This window comes from Gekko japonicus, unplaced genomic scaffold, assembly GCF_001447785.1.
Source record: "Gekko japonicus isolate JY-2015 unplaced genomic scaffold, Gekko_japonicus_V1.1 scaffold223, whole genome shotgun sequence".
In the NCBI taxonomy this organism is placed as follows: domain Eukaryota; kingdom Metazoa; phylum Chordata; class Lepidosauria; order Squamata; family Gekkonidae; genus Gekko; species Gekko japonicus.
Genome location: NW_015175977.1, coordinates 1091664 through 1109912, shown reverse-complemented (window position 1 = coordinate 1109912; position 18249 = coordinate 1091664). Strand labels below are relative to the sequence as shown.

At 43.5% G+C, this 18249-nt stretch overlaps 1 protein-coding gene across 1 annotated transcript in view; it reads left to right on the top strand.

Annotated features, from left to right (window-relative positions):
• The window catches only part of SYNE1 (spectrin repeat containing, nuclear envelope 1), a 436861-nt gene that overhangs the window by 335276 nt on the left and 83336 nt on the right, over positions 1–18249 (top strand). The window contains exons 121-125 of the mRNA XM_015426162.1: positions 528–722; positions 2393–2518; positions 9513–9668; positions 11620–11778; positions 12132–12298. Coding sequence (XP_015281648.1) covers positions 528–722; positions 2393–2518; positions 9513–9668; positions 11620–11778; positions 12132–12298 — 803 coding nt within the window. The remainder of the gene's footprint in view (positions 1–527; positions 723–2392; positions 2519–9512; positions 9669–11619; positions 11779–12131; positions 12299–18249) is intronic.

Below are 18249 nucleotides of genomic sequence, written 5' to 3'. Positions count from 1 at the left end.
GTGTGGCCTTATGACACACTTCCGGTGATGTCAGGGGGTGTGGCCTTATGACACACTTCCGGTGATGTCAGGGGGTGTGGCATATGCTAATGAGTTATGCTAATGAGTTCCCCTAGCTCTTTTTCTACGAAACGACCCCTGGATAGAAATACTTCCTATATGTTCTGTGCAATTCCTGTTACCAAGTTCTCATTAGGTGAGGTAGAACTCTTATGGGCTGGCAGAAGAGCCATGGGTAGAGGGAGCAAAAAGGAAGGGGTTGGAAAAGAGCACAGTTGAGAACAGAGAAAGGATTCGTAAAGAGAAAAAGAAGGAAGGGCAAGAGGGAAAAAGAAACAACTCACCTTGGAAAAGCAATGAATATCAAATTATATTGCTACTAAGAAACCTCAATATTGTAAACACTGGTTTTTCCTCGACTGATAATAAAACGAATAGTGTTTTTGTACAACTTGGGATTTAGGATACTTCTGTTCCATCTAAGAAATTATTATGAAAGTAATGCTTGGGAAAATTGATTTTCACAGCTTAAAGAGAAAGTTCTTCTTCGACAGCAAGGGAGCTACATTTTAACCGTAGAAGGAGGGAAACAGCTATTGCTCTGTGCTGATGGTGAGACAGAAGTGGTCTTACAAACTGAACTTTCAGAAATCCAGGATCGCTGGAAATTGGCCAGCCGCCGACTTGAAGAACAGAAGAAACAGCTTACATTCTTGTTAAAAGTAAGTTTACGTAATGAATTTAGAGTCTCAGATAATATTGTTATGCCCCTATGGGAATGGTATTAGATTTTTTCCCCATGTTCTTGTTTTCCCTTCATGTTTTATTTAGAATGATACTATTGTGACATTGCATTATTATTTTCTTCCACCTATTTGATGTTTCAATAATTTTTAGTATTTCTGTTTTAAAAGAAGTCTACAAAGAAATAAGGAATTATGAAGGAATCTAATCTAGTGTTCTATCTTTTGACAGCTTTTTAAAGATACCTTGAGCATTAGTCTTTATACCTTAAATGTGTCTGTCTGTTTTTTTAAGTTCACAACCTTGACCTCTAGGATTTTCAATTGCAGAAGGGGCAAATATGAATTATTGGGCATTGGTTAAACATTAGATGGTATCTTACAACTCCGTCCTGCTGATGATCATATAGTTTTATGCTGTCAAAAGGCACTCTGCCACAGACGACAAGTTTCTTCAGCCAGAGAGATGCTTGGTTTGATTGTCATTGGGTCATTTTAACTTCACCATCTGCCTTGATAAACATTATTTAGAATTGGTAACAACTGGAACTTGGGTCAAAAATATTGACTATAACATGTACAATTACGTTATAATCCCTCTTCTCCTTTTTGTATCCCTCTATATTATTACTTTGTTTTCTAAAATAACAATATATATATATCACAGCCATTTACTTCCCCCCAAGAAAATTGACTATAATGTAGGCATTTAAAGAAATTAGGTGATTTCTTCACTGTGTAGAGTGCTTTACAGATTCTGAAGTGTAGAGTTTATGTCTGAAATCTTTTGACAATAAGCTCAGTGCACACAACATGGCTGTATAAAAATCCTGTTAACCATGTACTTAGAATTAAAAATATTTTTCTCCTCCCTTAGCCAGTGTCTTTAAATATTTACAATGTTATTTAATCAGTGTCATTATGTTAGGCAACTTTCATACTGGAAGTGTTTGCATTGAAAACTGAGTATTTCATTTTAGAAATTGTTTTTGCAAGAAAGTTACAAAGTGCACACAGTTCTACAGCATGTTGTCATCCAAATGGAAAGACTTGAAAAAGCCATAAAATAAATGATACCATTGTCCATGTTTCAGATACATTTAGATTTAGGGTTGCCATCCCTCCAATGGGGGCTGAGGTTTGCCTGCTTTCGGGGGGTCCAATCCACTGCCACCCAGCTGGCCAGCAGTGAGAGCCCCTCCCCCAGAAACCCCATCCATGACGATGTGCCTGGTGTGATGGCGTCACCCATTTGCATAGATTCAGCTATAAATACACAGATATTCCTAGTATTTGAGTAAACGTTTCTACTTGATGTTAAATCGTTATAAAGATACTGAGCTTTGATTCACGTGGGTAGCTGTGTTGGTCTGAAGCAACAGAGCAAGGTTTGAGTCTTTTTTATCACTTTATTTTTCATTATTTCAATTTAATAACAAACATTTCATTATCTCCGATTACATAACTTTTTAGAGTCATTGCATCCATTTACATGTCTTATAACAAATAATAACTATTTTCCCTTTTCCATTTCAGGGGCACTTTTAAGACCAACAAAGTTTAATTCTGGGTATAAGCTTTTGTTTCCTTTGTTCTACACCCGTGCTTTCACCCAGAAAAACTAAATTTATGTCTTTTCCCCCATTTAGGATTGGGAAAAATGTGAAAAGGGCATAGGAGATTCCCAGGAGAAACTAAAATCCTTCAAGAAGAAACTCTCCCTACCATTGCCAGACCATCATGATGAACTCCATACAGAACAGATTCGTTGCAAGGTAAATAATCAGGAAGAATGCCCTCTGATTCCTAAAGCGTACATAGTTGTAATAACATAACAGCAATAGCAGTGTTTTTAAGGCAAGCGGGGCAAGCCTGTCACACAATTTTGTATTACATTTGCTGTAGAAGCATACTGACATGCAAGAAGATTTTGCACTGAAGTAGCAGACTGTGTTGTGGTTGTCATGTCTTTAAAGTGCCACACTGCTGAATTGCTCCAATTCTTGTATTTGAATATTCTGTTTATGCCCAATATTGCACCATATTATTTTATTTATTTGTTTATTGTTTCTATTTGTATCCCACCTTGCTGGACATGCTGGCGCAAGGCAGCTAACAGGATTAAAATATCATAGAACAATACAGAGTTAAAAATACAATACAAAATTAAGCAACATCAGTTTACAGATAAAAAGACAAGCTAATGATAGCGTTATTCCAAATCAACCCAATTATAAAGACAGCATCCAACAGAGTCAGATGATGGTGGTATTCCAAATCAGCCCAATGGTAGAAATAGCATCCAACAGGGTCCCTGGCCAGAAGATGTTTTAGGGCACATTCTTCAGTAGCAGCTCCTAATCGAAAGCCTAGTGGAAGAACTCCATTTTACAGGCCCTGTGGAACTGTAAAAGGTCCTGCAGGGCCCTGATGTCCTCTGGGAGCTCATTCCACCAGTGTTGAGCCACTGAGAAAGCCCTGGCTCTGGTACTAGTCAGCCTGGCTTCTTTCGGACCAGGGAGAGTCAGGTGATGTTGTGACCCTGACCTCAGTACTCTCTGGGGCACGTATGGGGAAAGGCGGTCCCTCAAGTAGGCAGGCCCTTGACCATATAGGGCTTTAAAGGTTAGAACCAGTACCTTGAACTGAACCCAGTATGCTATAGGCAGCCAGTGCAGCATCCTCAGCACAGGCTGGATATGGTCCCGTGTAGAGAGACCCATCAACAGCCTGGCCGCGGCATTCTGCACTATCTGCAGCTTCCAGATCTGAGACAAGGGTAGTCCCATATAGAGAGCATTGCAGTACTCTAACCTCAAGGTGCCCATTGCATGGATCACTGTTGCTAGGTCATTGCATTTGAGGAAGGGAATCAACTGCCTAATCAGCCATAAATGGTAAAAGGCCGCCTTGGCAGTGGCTGCTACCTGGGCCTCCATTGTTAAGGAGGCATCCAGGAGCACTCCCAAGCTCCTAACCCTCTGCGCTGGCACCAATGGCGCCCCACCGAAGGTCGGTAGTGGGATACCTATCCCCGACCCACTCCGACTCAAGCACAGCACCTCCGTCTGCATTGGATTCAGTTTCAATCGACTCAGTCTAAACCAGCCCGCCACGTCCTGAAGCGCCCGCTCCAGGTCATCTGGGGTGGAGTCGGACTGACCGCCCAACAACAGATATAGCTGGGTGTCATCAGCGTACTGGTGACAACCCAGCCTGTGTCTCCAGGCAATCTGGGCAAGGGGGCACATGTAGATGTTAAACAGGATCAGATTGAGGCACCCAGCAAATCAACAGGTGCCTCTGGGATGTCTGATCCCCTAACGCCCCCCTCTGTCCCCAAGTTTGGAGAAAGGAAACAAGCCATTGCAAAACAAGCCCTTGAATTTCAGTATCGGGGAGGCGGTGGATCAGTAACTGGTGGTCAGCGGTGTCAAACGTTGCCAACAGATCCAACAACTCCAGTACCGCCGTGCCGCCTCTATCCAGATGCCTTCGGAGGTCATCTGTGAGGGTGACCAATGCCATCTCTGTCTCATGACCAGGCCGGAAGCCGGACTGGAACGGGTCCAGCATGGAAATGTCATCCATAAAGCTCTGCAACTGAATCGCCGCCGCTCTCTCCGTTACTTTGCCCAGAGCAAGTTGGAAACCGGCCGATAGTTAGCCAGTTCAGCCAGATCCAGTGATGTTTTTTTCAGGAGAGGGCAGACCATCGCTTCCTTGAGTGCCCCCGGGAACAGCCCCTCATCAAAGGACTTGTTGATAATATCCCTGAGTGCACCTTGCAACTCCTCACTACCAGCTTTTTTGAGCCATGAAGGGCACAGGTCAAGGCTGCATGTGGCTGGGCGTACCGTTGAGAGCAATCTGTCGACTTCCTCAAGACTGAGTGTACTTAAACAATCCAGAGTAAAACCAGAAGACGTGCATGGAGCCCCGAGTTCGCTCATTGTCTCAACTGTGGCCAGGAGATCGCGGCAGAGCAGCAGGACTGCAAAATGGCTCATAAAAGCCTCACAGTATCCAATTCCCTATCATTTGGCCTGCCCTGTGGCAGCTCTGTTAATGACCGAATAGTTCTAAATAATTGTGCCGGGCATGAGCTAGCCAGTATCTCCGACTATTAAGACTGATCTCCAGGAGGCAGAGATCAGTTCACCTGGAGAAAATGGCTGCTTTGGAAGGTGCACTCTATGGCATTAATACCCCATTGAAGTCCCTCCCCTCCCCAAACCTCTCCCTCCTCAGGCTCCACTCCCCAAATCTCCAGGTAGTTCCCAACCTGGATCTGGCAACCCTAGTTTGAGCATTCATTTACCTGCTTTATTAGGTCTTACTAGGTAATTTTTTTTGGTCAGGTTTTGAAACATAGTTATCCTTACTAATGCTTCAGGCCACAACTGTACTTTGTCCTCCCAGCTAATAAATATGATTATTTGTGGTTTTTTAGAAACATTTTTAGCCTGCCTCTCCAGCTAAATGTCTGTAACACAGCTCACAGCAAGATAAATAACAATGGCCTCAGCCACACGGGCAGGAAAATGCAGGGGGGGAGGCGTGGCTGTTTGCCTTGGAGCAAACTAACGCGCGACTGTGCGATCAGGCGCCGGGTTGAGGTCCCGTCGAGCTCCGTGGTTAGGGGGGAGGTGCCAATCACAGACGCGGCAAAGAAGCGGAGTTGCGCAGCAAACGGGATTGTGTTTTGTTTTTAAAACTGAAATGTGTGTATGCTCCGTTGGGTGCTTGTGCGCATCCGTGGAGACTTGGAAAAAAACAACCTTTTTGCGAGGGGACATGGGCGGGCGCCGGAACTACCACCGGAAACGCGATCAGACGCCCGTCCTTGCCCCGCGGTTTCCGGAAACTAGTACTAGTTTTTTACCCCGCATCTTCGCTGGGAAGCCTCGGGTGCGCCACGGGAGCTCTACGCTTCCTAGATGTGGCGGTGAGATCGCGCCGGGAAAATCCGCCTATCTTCCGTCTCTCTAGCGTGCCTAATGCTCCGTGTGACCGTGGCCCACCTAACCCATAAAACTGCAAAAAAGAGAGGGGAAAGGCAATAGCAGTAAAAAAGATAACAGTAACGTGAGGATGAAAAACTATTAAAATACCCTGAGATTAAGTATTAAAGTAAACATCATTAAAACCCTATTAATATCAGAAGTTAAGAAACAAGAAAATATTTAAATTATATAATATATAATTTAAAATGGCAAAATTCTGAGGAGAAAGGGAAGTATCCAAAAGGCCTGGGAAAATATGAATGTAAGCCTGGCAGCTAAAATAATAAGTTTGGCACCAGGCAAACTCCTGTTAGGACAGAATTCCACAACTGAGGTGCCACCCAAGACTGGGGTGGGGTATTCCCTGCCTTGAGCTCCTGTTGCCCACAACTGTTCCAAATGGCATGAGAGATTTTTAAAATCTCACTGACTTTTGCGAGTGTGATCACATCGCTTTTGGGGAAAACTCAGATGTGATGGCAGTATCCCTAGGAATCTCCAGAAACTATGGTGTTACGATTTCTAGAGCATCCACGGTTTCCTCAGAAGTGATGTCTCCTATTCATGCCACTGCTCCCCCCAACTCCATCCATGCCCTCCAAACCTCCTGCCTGTTGCCAGGCTTGGCCTGGCAGTCCTTGTGCCACCTCTATGAAGACCCTGTCTCTAGTGCTCATCCCCTTGACCTCAGAAAGTGAGGGCATACAGAGCAGAAATTCATTTATTTAGAAAATGTCACTTCTCTAGAGACCTACTAGAAGCAGCTCACAAGGTAAAAACAATGTAATAAAATCATAAAAACAACAATATAAGAATTGCCATTAATAAACCACCCATAAAAACATCATAAAGTGTAACATTCAGCAGCCTAAAATGATGACTGAGTGGACTGAAACAATCCAGAGTAACTAGTAGTCTGGACAGTCTTGATCATTGTGCAGAAAAAAGAAAGTATTCCTTTGGGTACCCTTATTCCAGATTGCATAGATTTTTACAAGCAGTACTTTCAATTATACCTGAAAGCAAACTAGAAAATAGTGAATACTTGAAGCTTCAAAAGAGTCTTCATAGGCAGCTGCCTGTAAAGCACATTCTAGCATTCTAGGTTGGATTTAATGAGAGCACAGAGTAAAGTCTGAGTAAAGTTTGAAGCCTTCCTCCAGCTTAAGTTATTCTTCCCCCAACAGTTGGAGGAAGGCTTCTTAGACTGGAGAAAGGCACATTGGAGGATGATTGGATGTGTCCTTCAGAATCTGTACGCCCGTCTACAGTTTTGATTAGGGGTGTGCATTCCTCAACCGAAAATATACCCAAAAAACACCTTATCAGTATTTTCCAAGTGTATTTCGGATTCAAAAATGTATCTGGGATTTTTTGGGATAAGCAGAAAAAGATCCCTGAAAAAATCCCAGATATATTCGGGAATTACCAGCAAAACAGGGCTGGCCAGCAGAGCCCTAGCAAAGCCCACAAGGAGAACTCTCCCTGCAGGATTGGCTCCTGGGTGGGCTCTGTTGGGCAGTCTGATTTAAAGGGACTGCCCAAAAGAGCCCCAGTTGAGCACCTCTCAGCTGTTTTTAGCAGCTTTGTCACTGCTTTTTTCTCTGTGTGTGTTTTTTGGTTCAGTTCTATTGGACACAAAAAAATTAGGGTTTGCTGGAAAATCCCAGATCTGAATACTTTACCTGTATTGGGATATGGGTTTTTCTGGTCTAATAAACCCAAACTGAAACATACCAAGAAAAAAAAAATTGCACACCCCTAGTTCTGATTTGAAAACCATCCCCAAGCTATGCACGTGTATCTTAAGGGGGGGAGGTGTAGCCCCATTCACAACAGAAAATCTCAATCCTCAATTGGCTTTATGATCAAATGGCAGCACCTCAGACTTACAACATAATATAAGACATAACAAAATAGAATTATTTGTGATAGTAGTTGCCAGGAGAAACCATTCGGGCTGAGATTATTGTCACCATCAATAAGCAGTCAGTTAAGCATTTCCAAGTGGAAGCTAATCATGTAGAATTGAAAGCAGTACTATTTCCTATATAATCTTTACCTGATCAGTCATGAGGAAAGTCCACTTTGCCACTAAGCCTGTTACAGGGAGGCATTTTTGTCTCATTCCTTTTCCGGGGAGGGAACATGAGAAGGCAGGAGCAAGCCTGAGGTCACGTGAATGCTCCAACCATTCCAGGAGGCATTTAAATAGTTTCTCATCCCTCAGCAATCATTTCTCAGTGTCTCAGTGCTGCTCTTTTCCCACTTAGAAGACATGAAATTAGTCGGTCATTGTAGAGATGAAGAAAGGCTATTTTTTGCTTGTTTCCCATTGAGATAGGGGGATAGAACAGGATAATAGAATCACAGAGTTGGAAGGGGCCATACAGGCCATCTAGTCCAACCCCCTTGCTCAATGCAGGATCAGCCTAGAGCATCCCTGACAAGTGTTTGTCCAGCCGCTGCTTAAAGACTGCCAGTGAGGGGGAGTTCACCACCTCCCTAGGCAGCTGATTCCATTGTTGCACAACTCTTACTGTAAAAAGGTTTTTCCAAATATTCAACTGGTACCTTCCCACCCTTAGTTTAAATCCATTATTGCGAGTCCTGTCCTCTGCTGCCAACAGGAACAGCTCCCTGTCCTCCTCTAAGTGACAGCTCTTCAAATACTGAAAGAGAACAATCATGTCCCCCCTCAACCTCCCCTTCTTCAGACTAAACATTCCCAAGTCCCTCAGCCTTTCTTCATAGGGGTTGGTCTCCAGGCCCCTGATCATTCTCATCACTCTCCTCTGCATGAGCTCCACTCTGCACGTGTTCCACTCCACATCCTTTTTGAGGTGGGGCCTCCAGAACTGCACACAATCTTGCATCTTGCAATTTGGATGTTATGCCTCTGTTGGTGCACCCCAAAATTGCATTAGCCTTTTTTATCATCACATCACACTGGCTGCTCATATTTAACTTACGGTTCACCCTTACCCCAAGATCTTGTTCACACACACCAGTTTGGTATAGAGTTTTCCCTCGGATGGTCGTGGCCCCGCCCCCAGCGTGCCCGGCATCGTCACGTCACTTCCTGGTGACGTGCACGTGGGGGTGGGGTTCCCACTAACCCCTCTCCCCAAATGTTGACATATAGATCCCATTTGCTTTTTCCCATCAATCACCATTATCCGTTAACATCTTAAATTGTTTAAGCAATATTTTATCTGATTATGTTGTTCACCCCCATGAGCCTAGTCCTACTTAGGAGGGTGGTTAATAAATTCAATAAATAAACAAACTAAGAGACCCTTTCCTCAACCATATCTAGGTTGCAGTTCCTTTACTTGACCAATGAGGAGCTAAGAGGTATAGAGTGCGTGAGCATACTTGCCGTACAACCCCATAGCCCCACACAGAAGCAGATACAGACATTTCTACAGCCATTTGGAGCCCTGATCTTTGTGGAAGCAATTTCAGGAGCAACTTCCTCATAGATACCACTTTGAACTGGGCCAGAGAATCAAAAGATGGCAAGAAGCTTAAAACATTTTTTTCTTTCAAATACTGTTGATTTGGTTTGTGTTTTAGAGAACTGTTTCTCTTCTACATTACTGTGCAAAATTATGAAAAGCAAAAATAAACCTAACAAGAGCAATCCAAAGCATGTCTACTCAGAATCCTACCCGTGTCTTTTCAGTGGAGCTTACTCCTGCGGAAGTGTTCTTAGGATTGCATTGAAAACTCCCTATGCTAATTTCTTCTTGAAATCTAGGAGCTGGAGAGTGCTGCCGAGGGATGGACAGATGATCTTGCCCACCTGATTGTGTTAAAGGAGAATCTGTCCACTTACATCAGTGCAGATGATATCTTGGTTCTCAACGAGCGCATTGAGCTTCTGCACAGACAGTGGGAAGAGTTGTGTCACCAGGTAAAGTAGCAGTGAAGGCTAAAAAAATAAGACCTTTGGAGCTACAGTGGAGAACCAGTGCAAAGCAATGGCTGAAGTGTTGTGTTTTGATGTGGAACAGGGGCTACTTCAATAAACATTGGGATTCAACAAATAAACTGCTAATTTTCAGAGCAAAGTTGAAAGAAGAGGTTATGAGGTTGTGTTACCAGATACAAGCAGAGCTTGCTCAAGATGCTGCTTTTGTTGTACAAATCTCTGACTGCACTAGAATCTGTAAACCAGAGTACAGGGTTCGGCTGATGTTAATTTATAGCACACCTAGCAGCCAGTAGGGTGTTCCAGACTGTTGTACTTACCCAGGAAGCCAATTGTTTTTATACATTAGATTAGAAACACAAGAAGTGCCATGCTGGCTGTGATCAGTGGCTTATATCAGCATTCTACCTTCTGGTGGTGGCCATCTTACATGCTACAGCAAAGTTTACAAGCAGAGTAGCTAGACACCTCCTTGTTCCAATGCTGCCGCTTAGAGAACCACAAAAGGAAATGTGGTATAATTTCTGCCTTTTTTAAAAAACCCACAACCCTACAAATAAGAGTCTGCAGTCATTTTGTAAGTATTCACTTCCTTAGTGGAGATGCTCATGTAAATTCAGAAAGACCTGAGCTTTAGAGAAAAGAAGAAACAGCTGCAGCAAGTAGGATTCTCTTGAATTGTTGTTAGGCAATCGTCTCGAAAATTAGGAGGGCTTATGAGTGGTAATTTCTTTCTAAGACTTGTTTGCATCTATCTAATGTTCTTTTAGTCCACAAGTTAAGATGAAGATAGAGTCATGGTCTCATATTCAGGGATCTTTTGTTTGCAAGACATCCATTGCCTTTTTGTTTTGCTTTCCTGTTGTCTCTATGAATCTTTCCTCACTGCCTACTGTTTTTGTGTGTGTGTGTAATCAGTTATCTCTTTAGCTATGTTGTACCAAAAAAGGACACATTTATCAAATTAATGCTCCACGGACATCTGACTGGGGGTGCAAAATAGGTCAATATAACTAGTGTTTGCACAGTTTATTAATTCAGTATTGTATTGCATTAGTGTGCCAAGCATTTTAAAAACAGCCCATAAGGCAAAGATAGAAAAAAAACTTAGCAAAGCAAATGACAGATAGATCCCGGAAAGCATTTTAGGCTAGACTGATCATGATTTGTAGGAAAGTTATCATTTATGTTTCATTATAAGGACCAATTTATATGTTACACTTTAATATACACTGAAAATTTTGGCTAGACTGATCATGATTTGTAGGAAAGTTCTCAATTATGTTTCAGTGTACACCTAAAATATGAATTGTGAAGGCATGTACATTTGTCAAAGAACTGTGATTAGCTGTGTTCTGTGTTCAGTGTAAACCTAGAGGAAAAACTCTGCATTATGTGTAAAATGTCACTTGGCACCAGTTTTATCATATAGGCAGATTAGGTACCTATGTGGGACAGCACTATATAAAAGTTACTTTCTGGAAGCAGCCTATAGTTCTGGACATATGCACCACATCCAGCATGGATGTCTAAATTCAGAAGTTGAAAGTGAGCCCCCCCCCCCGGTGTGGCTCCAGGGCACACTTTTACCAATATGTGCGGGGACGTCCTAAACCCTAACTTTGGCCTCCATCTAGTATAGGATAGCAACTAACCTTTTCTACAGTGCTGAAAACTATCATTATTGGAAATGGCCGGTCAGCCTCGTGAGCTCCAGTCTTTGTCTGTGCCTTCTTACCTTAAGTGGGATTTGACCCAGAAGTAATTGGAGATTAACAATGAACATTGCACTGTTAAAGCAGTCTTGCAAGGCTATAGATTCACTTCTCTTTTGCTTCAGAGATAACCATGTTGCACTGCATTGAGATGGTACTAGGAGTTCTTTTGTCATCAAAATCCTACTGTGTTATTTCCTCCCGCATTACATGTTAAGGTTTCCTTGAGACGGCAGCAAGTGAGCGAGAGACTGAATGAGTGGGCAGTCTTCAGTGAGAAGAACAAAGAGCTCTGTGAATGGTTGACACAGATGGAGAGCAAAGTGTCCCAGAATGGAGATATCCTCATTGAGGAAATGATAGAAAAGCTTAAAAAGGTAAAGTGCTTCTGATTATGTTCTCAGGATCAGGTTCTTACCTTCTACAAGTATTCTCAGTTTATCAGAGCCTGAAGTGATAGTGATGCTAGGTTTAGTGAACCCTTGAACAGAATTTAATATAACCATTTGCACTTACATTTTAGTTCCTGCTGTACACTTAGTTATCTCAGGCTATTATCTCTTGCAAACAGCTTCTAGATGATAAAAATATATATGTAGTGGCATTATTTGCATATAAGTATTATTTTTGTTGAACTTCTCCCATCAAGCGTTATGAAGTGCCTGTTTATTATAGTTCTGAGCAGGAAGGTGTATTGAGTAAGCCGTCTGTGTATCCTTGTGTCATCCAGGATTATCAAGATGAAATTGCAGTTGCACAAGATAATAAAATCCAGCTGCAGCAAATGGGAGAGCGACTTGCTAAAGCAAGCCATGAAAGCAAAGCTTTGGAGATTGAGTATAAACTTGGCAAAGTCAATGACAGATGGCAGCACCTTCTAGATCTCATTGCAGCCAGGTAAAATCGTTGAACTGTTCAAAGGTTACAGAACCATGTATTAAAAATCATGTTGTACATAACAAAATTTTGAACCTCTGCTGTAGCTATCAGTTTTCTTAGTCATCCTTTCTTGGTATTCTTCATACTACATTGTATCTGAAAAATGACTTTCATTTTGAAGTCTGCAAGTTTGTGGTGTCCTCTAGACTGTGACCATGTCAGGTTAAGAGTGTTTAATTCTAAAACAACATTGAAATGTTTTACCTACAACAATAGCATATTGTCACCAGTGTGACTTCTGATAAGGCTGCATGTGCTAAGAATAGTATCAATGTCTATTAGATATCCAGTAGTTCCTCTTTTAGAAAGCTAGATACACACATTTTGAAATAAAGGAGGTGAAGTAAAGGCTCGTCCTAAGTCATGGACCCATTTATGTGGCAGGAAGGCCAGTTAATTTCAGAGGAATTCAAGGGCTGCATCGATTATATTTTCCCAACAGAAGGTCCAAACCAAAGGTCATCATAACTGACTAATGGTCCAGAACCTTGTTCACTAACTAATAGATTTATGGCTAATTAGATTCAGGTTAGGAAGAAAATGGTGAAGAAATTCTGTATTTCTTCATGAATTTCTTAACCATTATGAATTTCTTCACCATTTTTAAGAAAGGGGTTGTAAACATCAAGAACATCTTAGGTTCCATTTACATAATAAAATTTGGTGGTTGTTAAATAGTGGGTTCCATGGATGAACAGGCTCCCAGTCTAGTGATCAGCTCTGCTTTATTCAGTGATTTCAGCAAGAACAAGACTGCAGACCAGAGCCTCAGCTCGGTTATATTGCATGCAGTGGCCACAGCCCAACACACTCCACTCCCAATGATAGGCTATTTACAAAACTTTACATCTTAATTGGTTACTGCCAGTATCCTGTTGGTCTATTGTTATTCGGCTCCAAGCTCACCCTGTCTCTGGCAGCACAGTCCTGCAATGTTTCAGTCCCAATACATAACAATGGTCTAGTGGGAATTTTTCCTGGTTAATTTTCCATCAGATATAGTGTAGAATGGAGGTGATGCGGCATGGTATAGCCCAATCTCGTCACATCTCAGAAGCTAATTAGGGTTAGTACTTGGAAGGGAGGCCACTGAGGAAGGCTCTGCAGAGGAAGGCAATGGTAAACCACCTCTCCTCACTTGCCATAAATCAGCTGCAACTTGACAGCATATTACACACATAGTGTAGAATACATTCTGTACTCCAAATTTTAGGTGAATATCTCCCTTATAAATAATAGCCGAATGGTGGTTGCACTTCTCTAGAACATTCCAGACGCTCCAAAATCAGTTCGCTCTCTGATCTATCATTCAGAGGGTCTCCCTATCCACTGGCTGCTTTGCCTGAGTCCTGCCTCCAACATTCTAAACAGTTTGCTCTTCCTCTCCCCCCCCACAGCCAGTCAGAACACAGAGGTTATTTGCACATGCAGCCTCATTGGCCTTTGCCTTGGAACACAGAGGTCGTTTGCATATGCGACTTGATTGGCTTTTACCTCTAACATTCTAAACAGTTTGCTCTTCTGAAGTAAAATGTGTCCAATCTCCAGGTGAGGGCTGGAGATCACTCAGAATTACAACTGCTTTCCAGATGGCAGAGATCAGTTCCCCTGGAGAAAAGGTGGGCTCTGTATCCTTATATGCTGCTGAGGTGGCACCCTTATGACAGCCAATGTGATGTAGCAGTCAGGGCTTCAGAGCACGAGAGAAACTGCAGGTGTGTGGGGGGTGGAAAGCTGACGCGTGAGGGGAAATAAAGGTAGGCTGATGACTGGCTGGGAAGGAGACAGGGTTGCCAACTCCAGGTGGGAAATTCCTGGAGATGTGAGGGATGGAGCCTGGAGAGGGTGAGGTTTCAGGAGGCGTGGGACCTCAGACAGGTACAAAGCCATAGACTCCACCCTCCAAACCAACTATTCCCTTCTGGGGAACCATCGTTGCCAATCTCCAGGTGAGGACTGGAGATCACTCAAAATTACACCTGTTCTTTAGGTAGCAGAGATCAGTTCCTCTGGAGAAAATGGTGGACTCAGTGTCATTATACCCTGCTGAGGTCACCACAGCAAATTGACACTGAGTGTCCAAGGCCGGGTCACCCACCCAGACCCCCTTTCTAGAGGTCGTTGTATTTATTTCCACAACGGGCCTTTTTCCTAGTTACTCGTAACTACAATACTACCATAATACAAAGACTACAATATTGCCATCTTGCTTAACATGCAGCAGATAAAAGACAATTTTAGTAAGTTTTAATCATGCTATGGGTGTATATTATGTACAAATGCAGTGTTGCTTATCACAGCATGGTTTACTATAAATAAGTGTAGGATCTAAAGGTGTTTTCCCCCCCTCGTTTCTTGTTTTAGGTAATAGTGCACAGATGTTAGAAGTGTTTAATCAGGAAGTGATACTTGTTACAGAGATAGTTGGTTCTTAAGGATGTGGTATGTCAGGGCAGTTTGCAAAACATTTTTGTGTGTGTAGAACAAAATTTGAGTCCTTAAAGAGCAGGGCATAAGGTTTTGTGAGTCAAAGCACTGTGTGTGTGTGTACACAAGCTGGGAGCCTGCAAGGACTTGTGAGGGACATCTCACTTTCCCCTGTATCCCCCTCCCCCACTATTTCCACTTTCCATTTCCTGGCAGCCCCTTCAGCCTCTCCTTTTCCTGCTTCCTTCTCTACTCCCCTGACTTCAGCCACTTTTCCTCCTTCCTTCTCCCTGGCAGCGTCTCTCATAGAAAAGGCTGGCCACAGGGGTGGATTAAGGCTCACTGGTGCCCTAAGCACTGACCAGTCTTGGTACCACCCTCCTTTCCACACTGACCCAGTCCATTTTAGTTGTTGACCTGTCTGACCAGATATACAATGCAGGTTGCAGCAATACAAAAATTTATTCATATGATAACACAATATACTGTACAAACTAAGCTTTTCACCCTTTTCCCAACTTTGTGGTGCCCCCTTTGGCCCTGGTGCCCTAAGCACATGCTTAGTCTGCTTAATGGTTAATCTGCCCCTGGGTGGCCGTGTTGTTATCTTGTTGTGAGGCAACTGCCAGTGCCAGGCCAGACTCAGTTGTGCTATGACAGGTGTCATTGCCAGACCAGGCCCAGTTGTACTGTGGCATGTGCCACTTCTGGACTGGGACCAGTTGTACAGTAGCTGCCACCAAACTGGGGCTGGTTGTGTTTTGGCTGCCACCACCATCACCAAGCCGGGCCCAGTAGTGCAGGTAGTCAGTCTTCGGTGGTTACTGCTGGGCTTGTCCCCAGTGAGTTCTCCTTCATCAGGGAACATGACAGGGGAAGGGAACATGGCCTTCCAGAGGTGTTCTGGCCTTCAAGTTCACCCCTACCCCCCCCCCATGCCTTTGCATTACAGAAACCAAGGCTTGGAAGGCTGAGCAATGTTGTTGTTTCCTAGCAACTTCCAAAGTGGTGATTGAGAGCTCAGTGGGCTTTTTTTCTTAAAGTTATAGGGTCTGTTGCTATTATTTGGGGGAGTTCTCTGTGTTAATAGAAAGGCAGACCGAGGACTTCAGGTATCTCCCAACTTGAATGGGGTTACACTCCACTTGAAAGCCAGGCTCACAGCATGAGAATGCTGCTCAGTCAGCACAGCAGTCTACTACCTTAGGGAACCAGGTCACTGTGGTGGTTCGAAGTGCTTTTGCTTCAGTTGGTGTAGCAGCTGAGTCTATTCCTGGTTCGGTCAGATCTAGCCACAGCAACCCATGTCTTAGTTACATCTGGACTGGACTATTGCAATGCACTGTACTTGAGGCCACCCTTGAAGAGTGTTTGGAAGCTGCTGTTTGTGCAGAACATTGTGGCTAGACTGCTGGTTCGGCCTGGCTATCAGGAGCATGGGACCCTAATACTACAGCAATTACACTGGCTACTGATCCATTCCTGAGCCCAGTTCAGGGTGTTGTTTGGTGTAGTAGTTAAGAGCGTGGACTCTAATCTGGGAGAGCCGGGTTTGCTTCCCCACTCCTCCACATGCAGCTGCTGGTGTGACCTTGGGTCAGTCACAAGTTCTTTCAGAGCTGTTCTCTCAAGGACAGTTCTCAAGAAAGCTCTCTCAGCCCCACCTACCTCACAGGGTGTCTGTTCTGGGGAGGGAAGGGAAAGGAATTGTAAGCCAATCTGAGACGCCTTCGGGTAGTGAAGGGTGGGGTATAAATCCAATCTCCTCCTCCTCCTCCTCTTCTTCTTTTTTTGACCTTTAAAGCCCTACATTAGGATTGCCAGACCCCCAGTACCGGTGGGGGTTTCCCCGATTTCTGGGGCTCCACCCCTGAACAGGCACATTGGTGTGATAACATCACGCGGAAGTGACATTATCACACCAGGAATGTCGTGCAGCGACGCTCTAGCCTTTTGGGCAAAACTCTATGGTAACCACGTGACGCCATCACGTATGGCGACGTTGCCCTGCTTCCCCACTCCCGGAAGGCTCCCTCCTACCTCTTCCGGCAGAAAAATCCAATCTGGCAACCCTACCCTACATGGCTTGGAACCAGGGTATCCGAAAGACCATCATCTCCTATATGTTCCTGCCTGGGGATTAAGATCACAGGAAGAGGCCCTTCTGACTGTCCCATCAATCAAAGAAACTCGTTTGGTGGGTACACAAGAGAAGTCCTTTTCAGTGGTAGCCCCACTATTATGGAACAACCTCCCCAGAGAGGTGCACCTGGCCCCATCACTCTTGATTTTTAAGAGGCAGCTGAATATGGTCTTATTTAGGACTGCATTTGATTAAGTTCGTAGCTGTCCTAAATTTTTGTTTTTATGTATTCTATTTTATGTATGTTGTAAGCTGCCTTGAGTTCTCTAAGGAAGAAAGGCAGCTTATAAATGTTTTGAATAACTTATATGTGTGTGTTTGTTAGATTTCAGATTTTTCTGCAGTCCTCAGTCTCCCTTCAAGGTGTAAAGAAATCACCCCTGTCTATCCCTAGCTCTGTTTCACATATCTGTTGAGCCATACTCTATGACCAGTTCTGACTTACATGTACATTCGAGACCCGAGTTGCCGCATGACAGAGTGAGCTCCCATCTCTAGTTCCAGCTCCTGCCAACCTAGCAGTTCGAAAGCAAGAAATTGCAAGTAGATAAATAGGTACCACTTCGGTGGGAAGGTAACAGCGTTCCGTGCACCTTGGTGTTTAGTCATGCTGGCCACATGACCATGGAAATGTCTTCGGACAGCGCTGGCTCTTCGGCTTTGAAACGGAGATGAGCACCGCAGCCCTAGAGTCGGACTCGACTGGCTTTCGAGCAAGGGAACCTTTACCTTAACCTAAAGAACAGTTTTCCCAAATGTTGCACTGCCACAAGAGAGTGGCTAGCTCACTAAGTACAGGAATACTAAACCTTCATTTGCACAAACAGTAATGTATTTAAGTAGCCACTTCTAATGCAAAAACATGGGTGTAGAAGCACATAAGAAACTGTTTGTGTTCAGTGACATCTTCCTACAAAGTTTGGTTAATTTCAACTGTAAAATTCCTGGATCCACAAACTAGCAGAATGAGGAGTGACTTCAAACAACTTTAATATGAACAGCAACTAAAACATCTTGTATAGCAGTCTCTAAGCCTTGATCTAGGACTAACTAAGCTCATATAATCTTAGCGCAAGTCCCCAAACTACGAGTTTCATAATACAGGCAAACATATGGGAATTTCACTAAATTCTATCACTACATCAGCTGTGTCATCACGTCATGTGTTGCAAAATTAGCCTCACCATTTTTCTAGTAGTATATTTGAATAATTTTGTCAAATAGAAGTACCGTAAGTCTGAAGCTTCTATGGAGCATTTAGGGAGTGTCCTCCAGAATTATGTTATGCACCAGCTCTTAAGTTCCAGCTTTCATTTAACAAAAATTCTCTAGCCCCTTT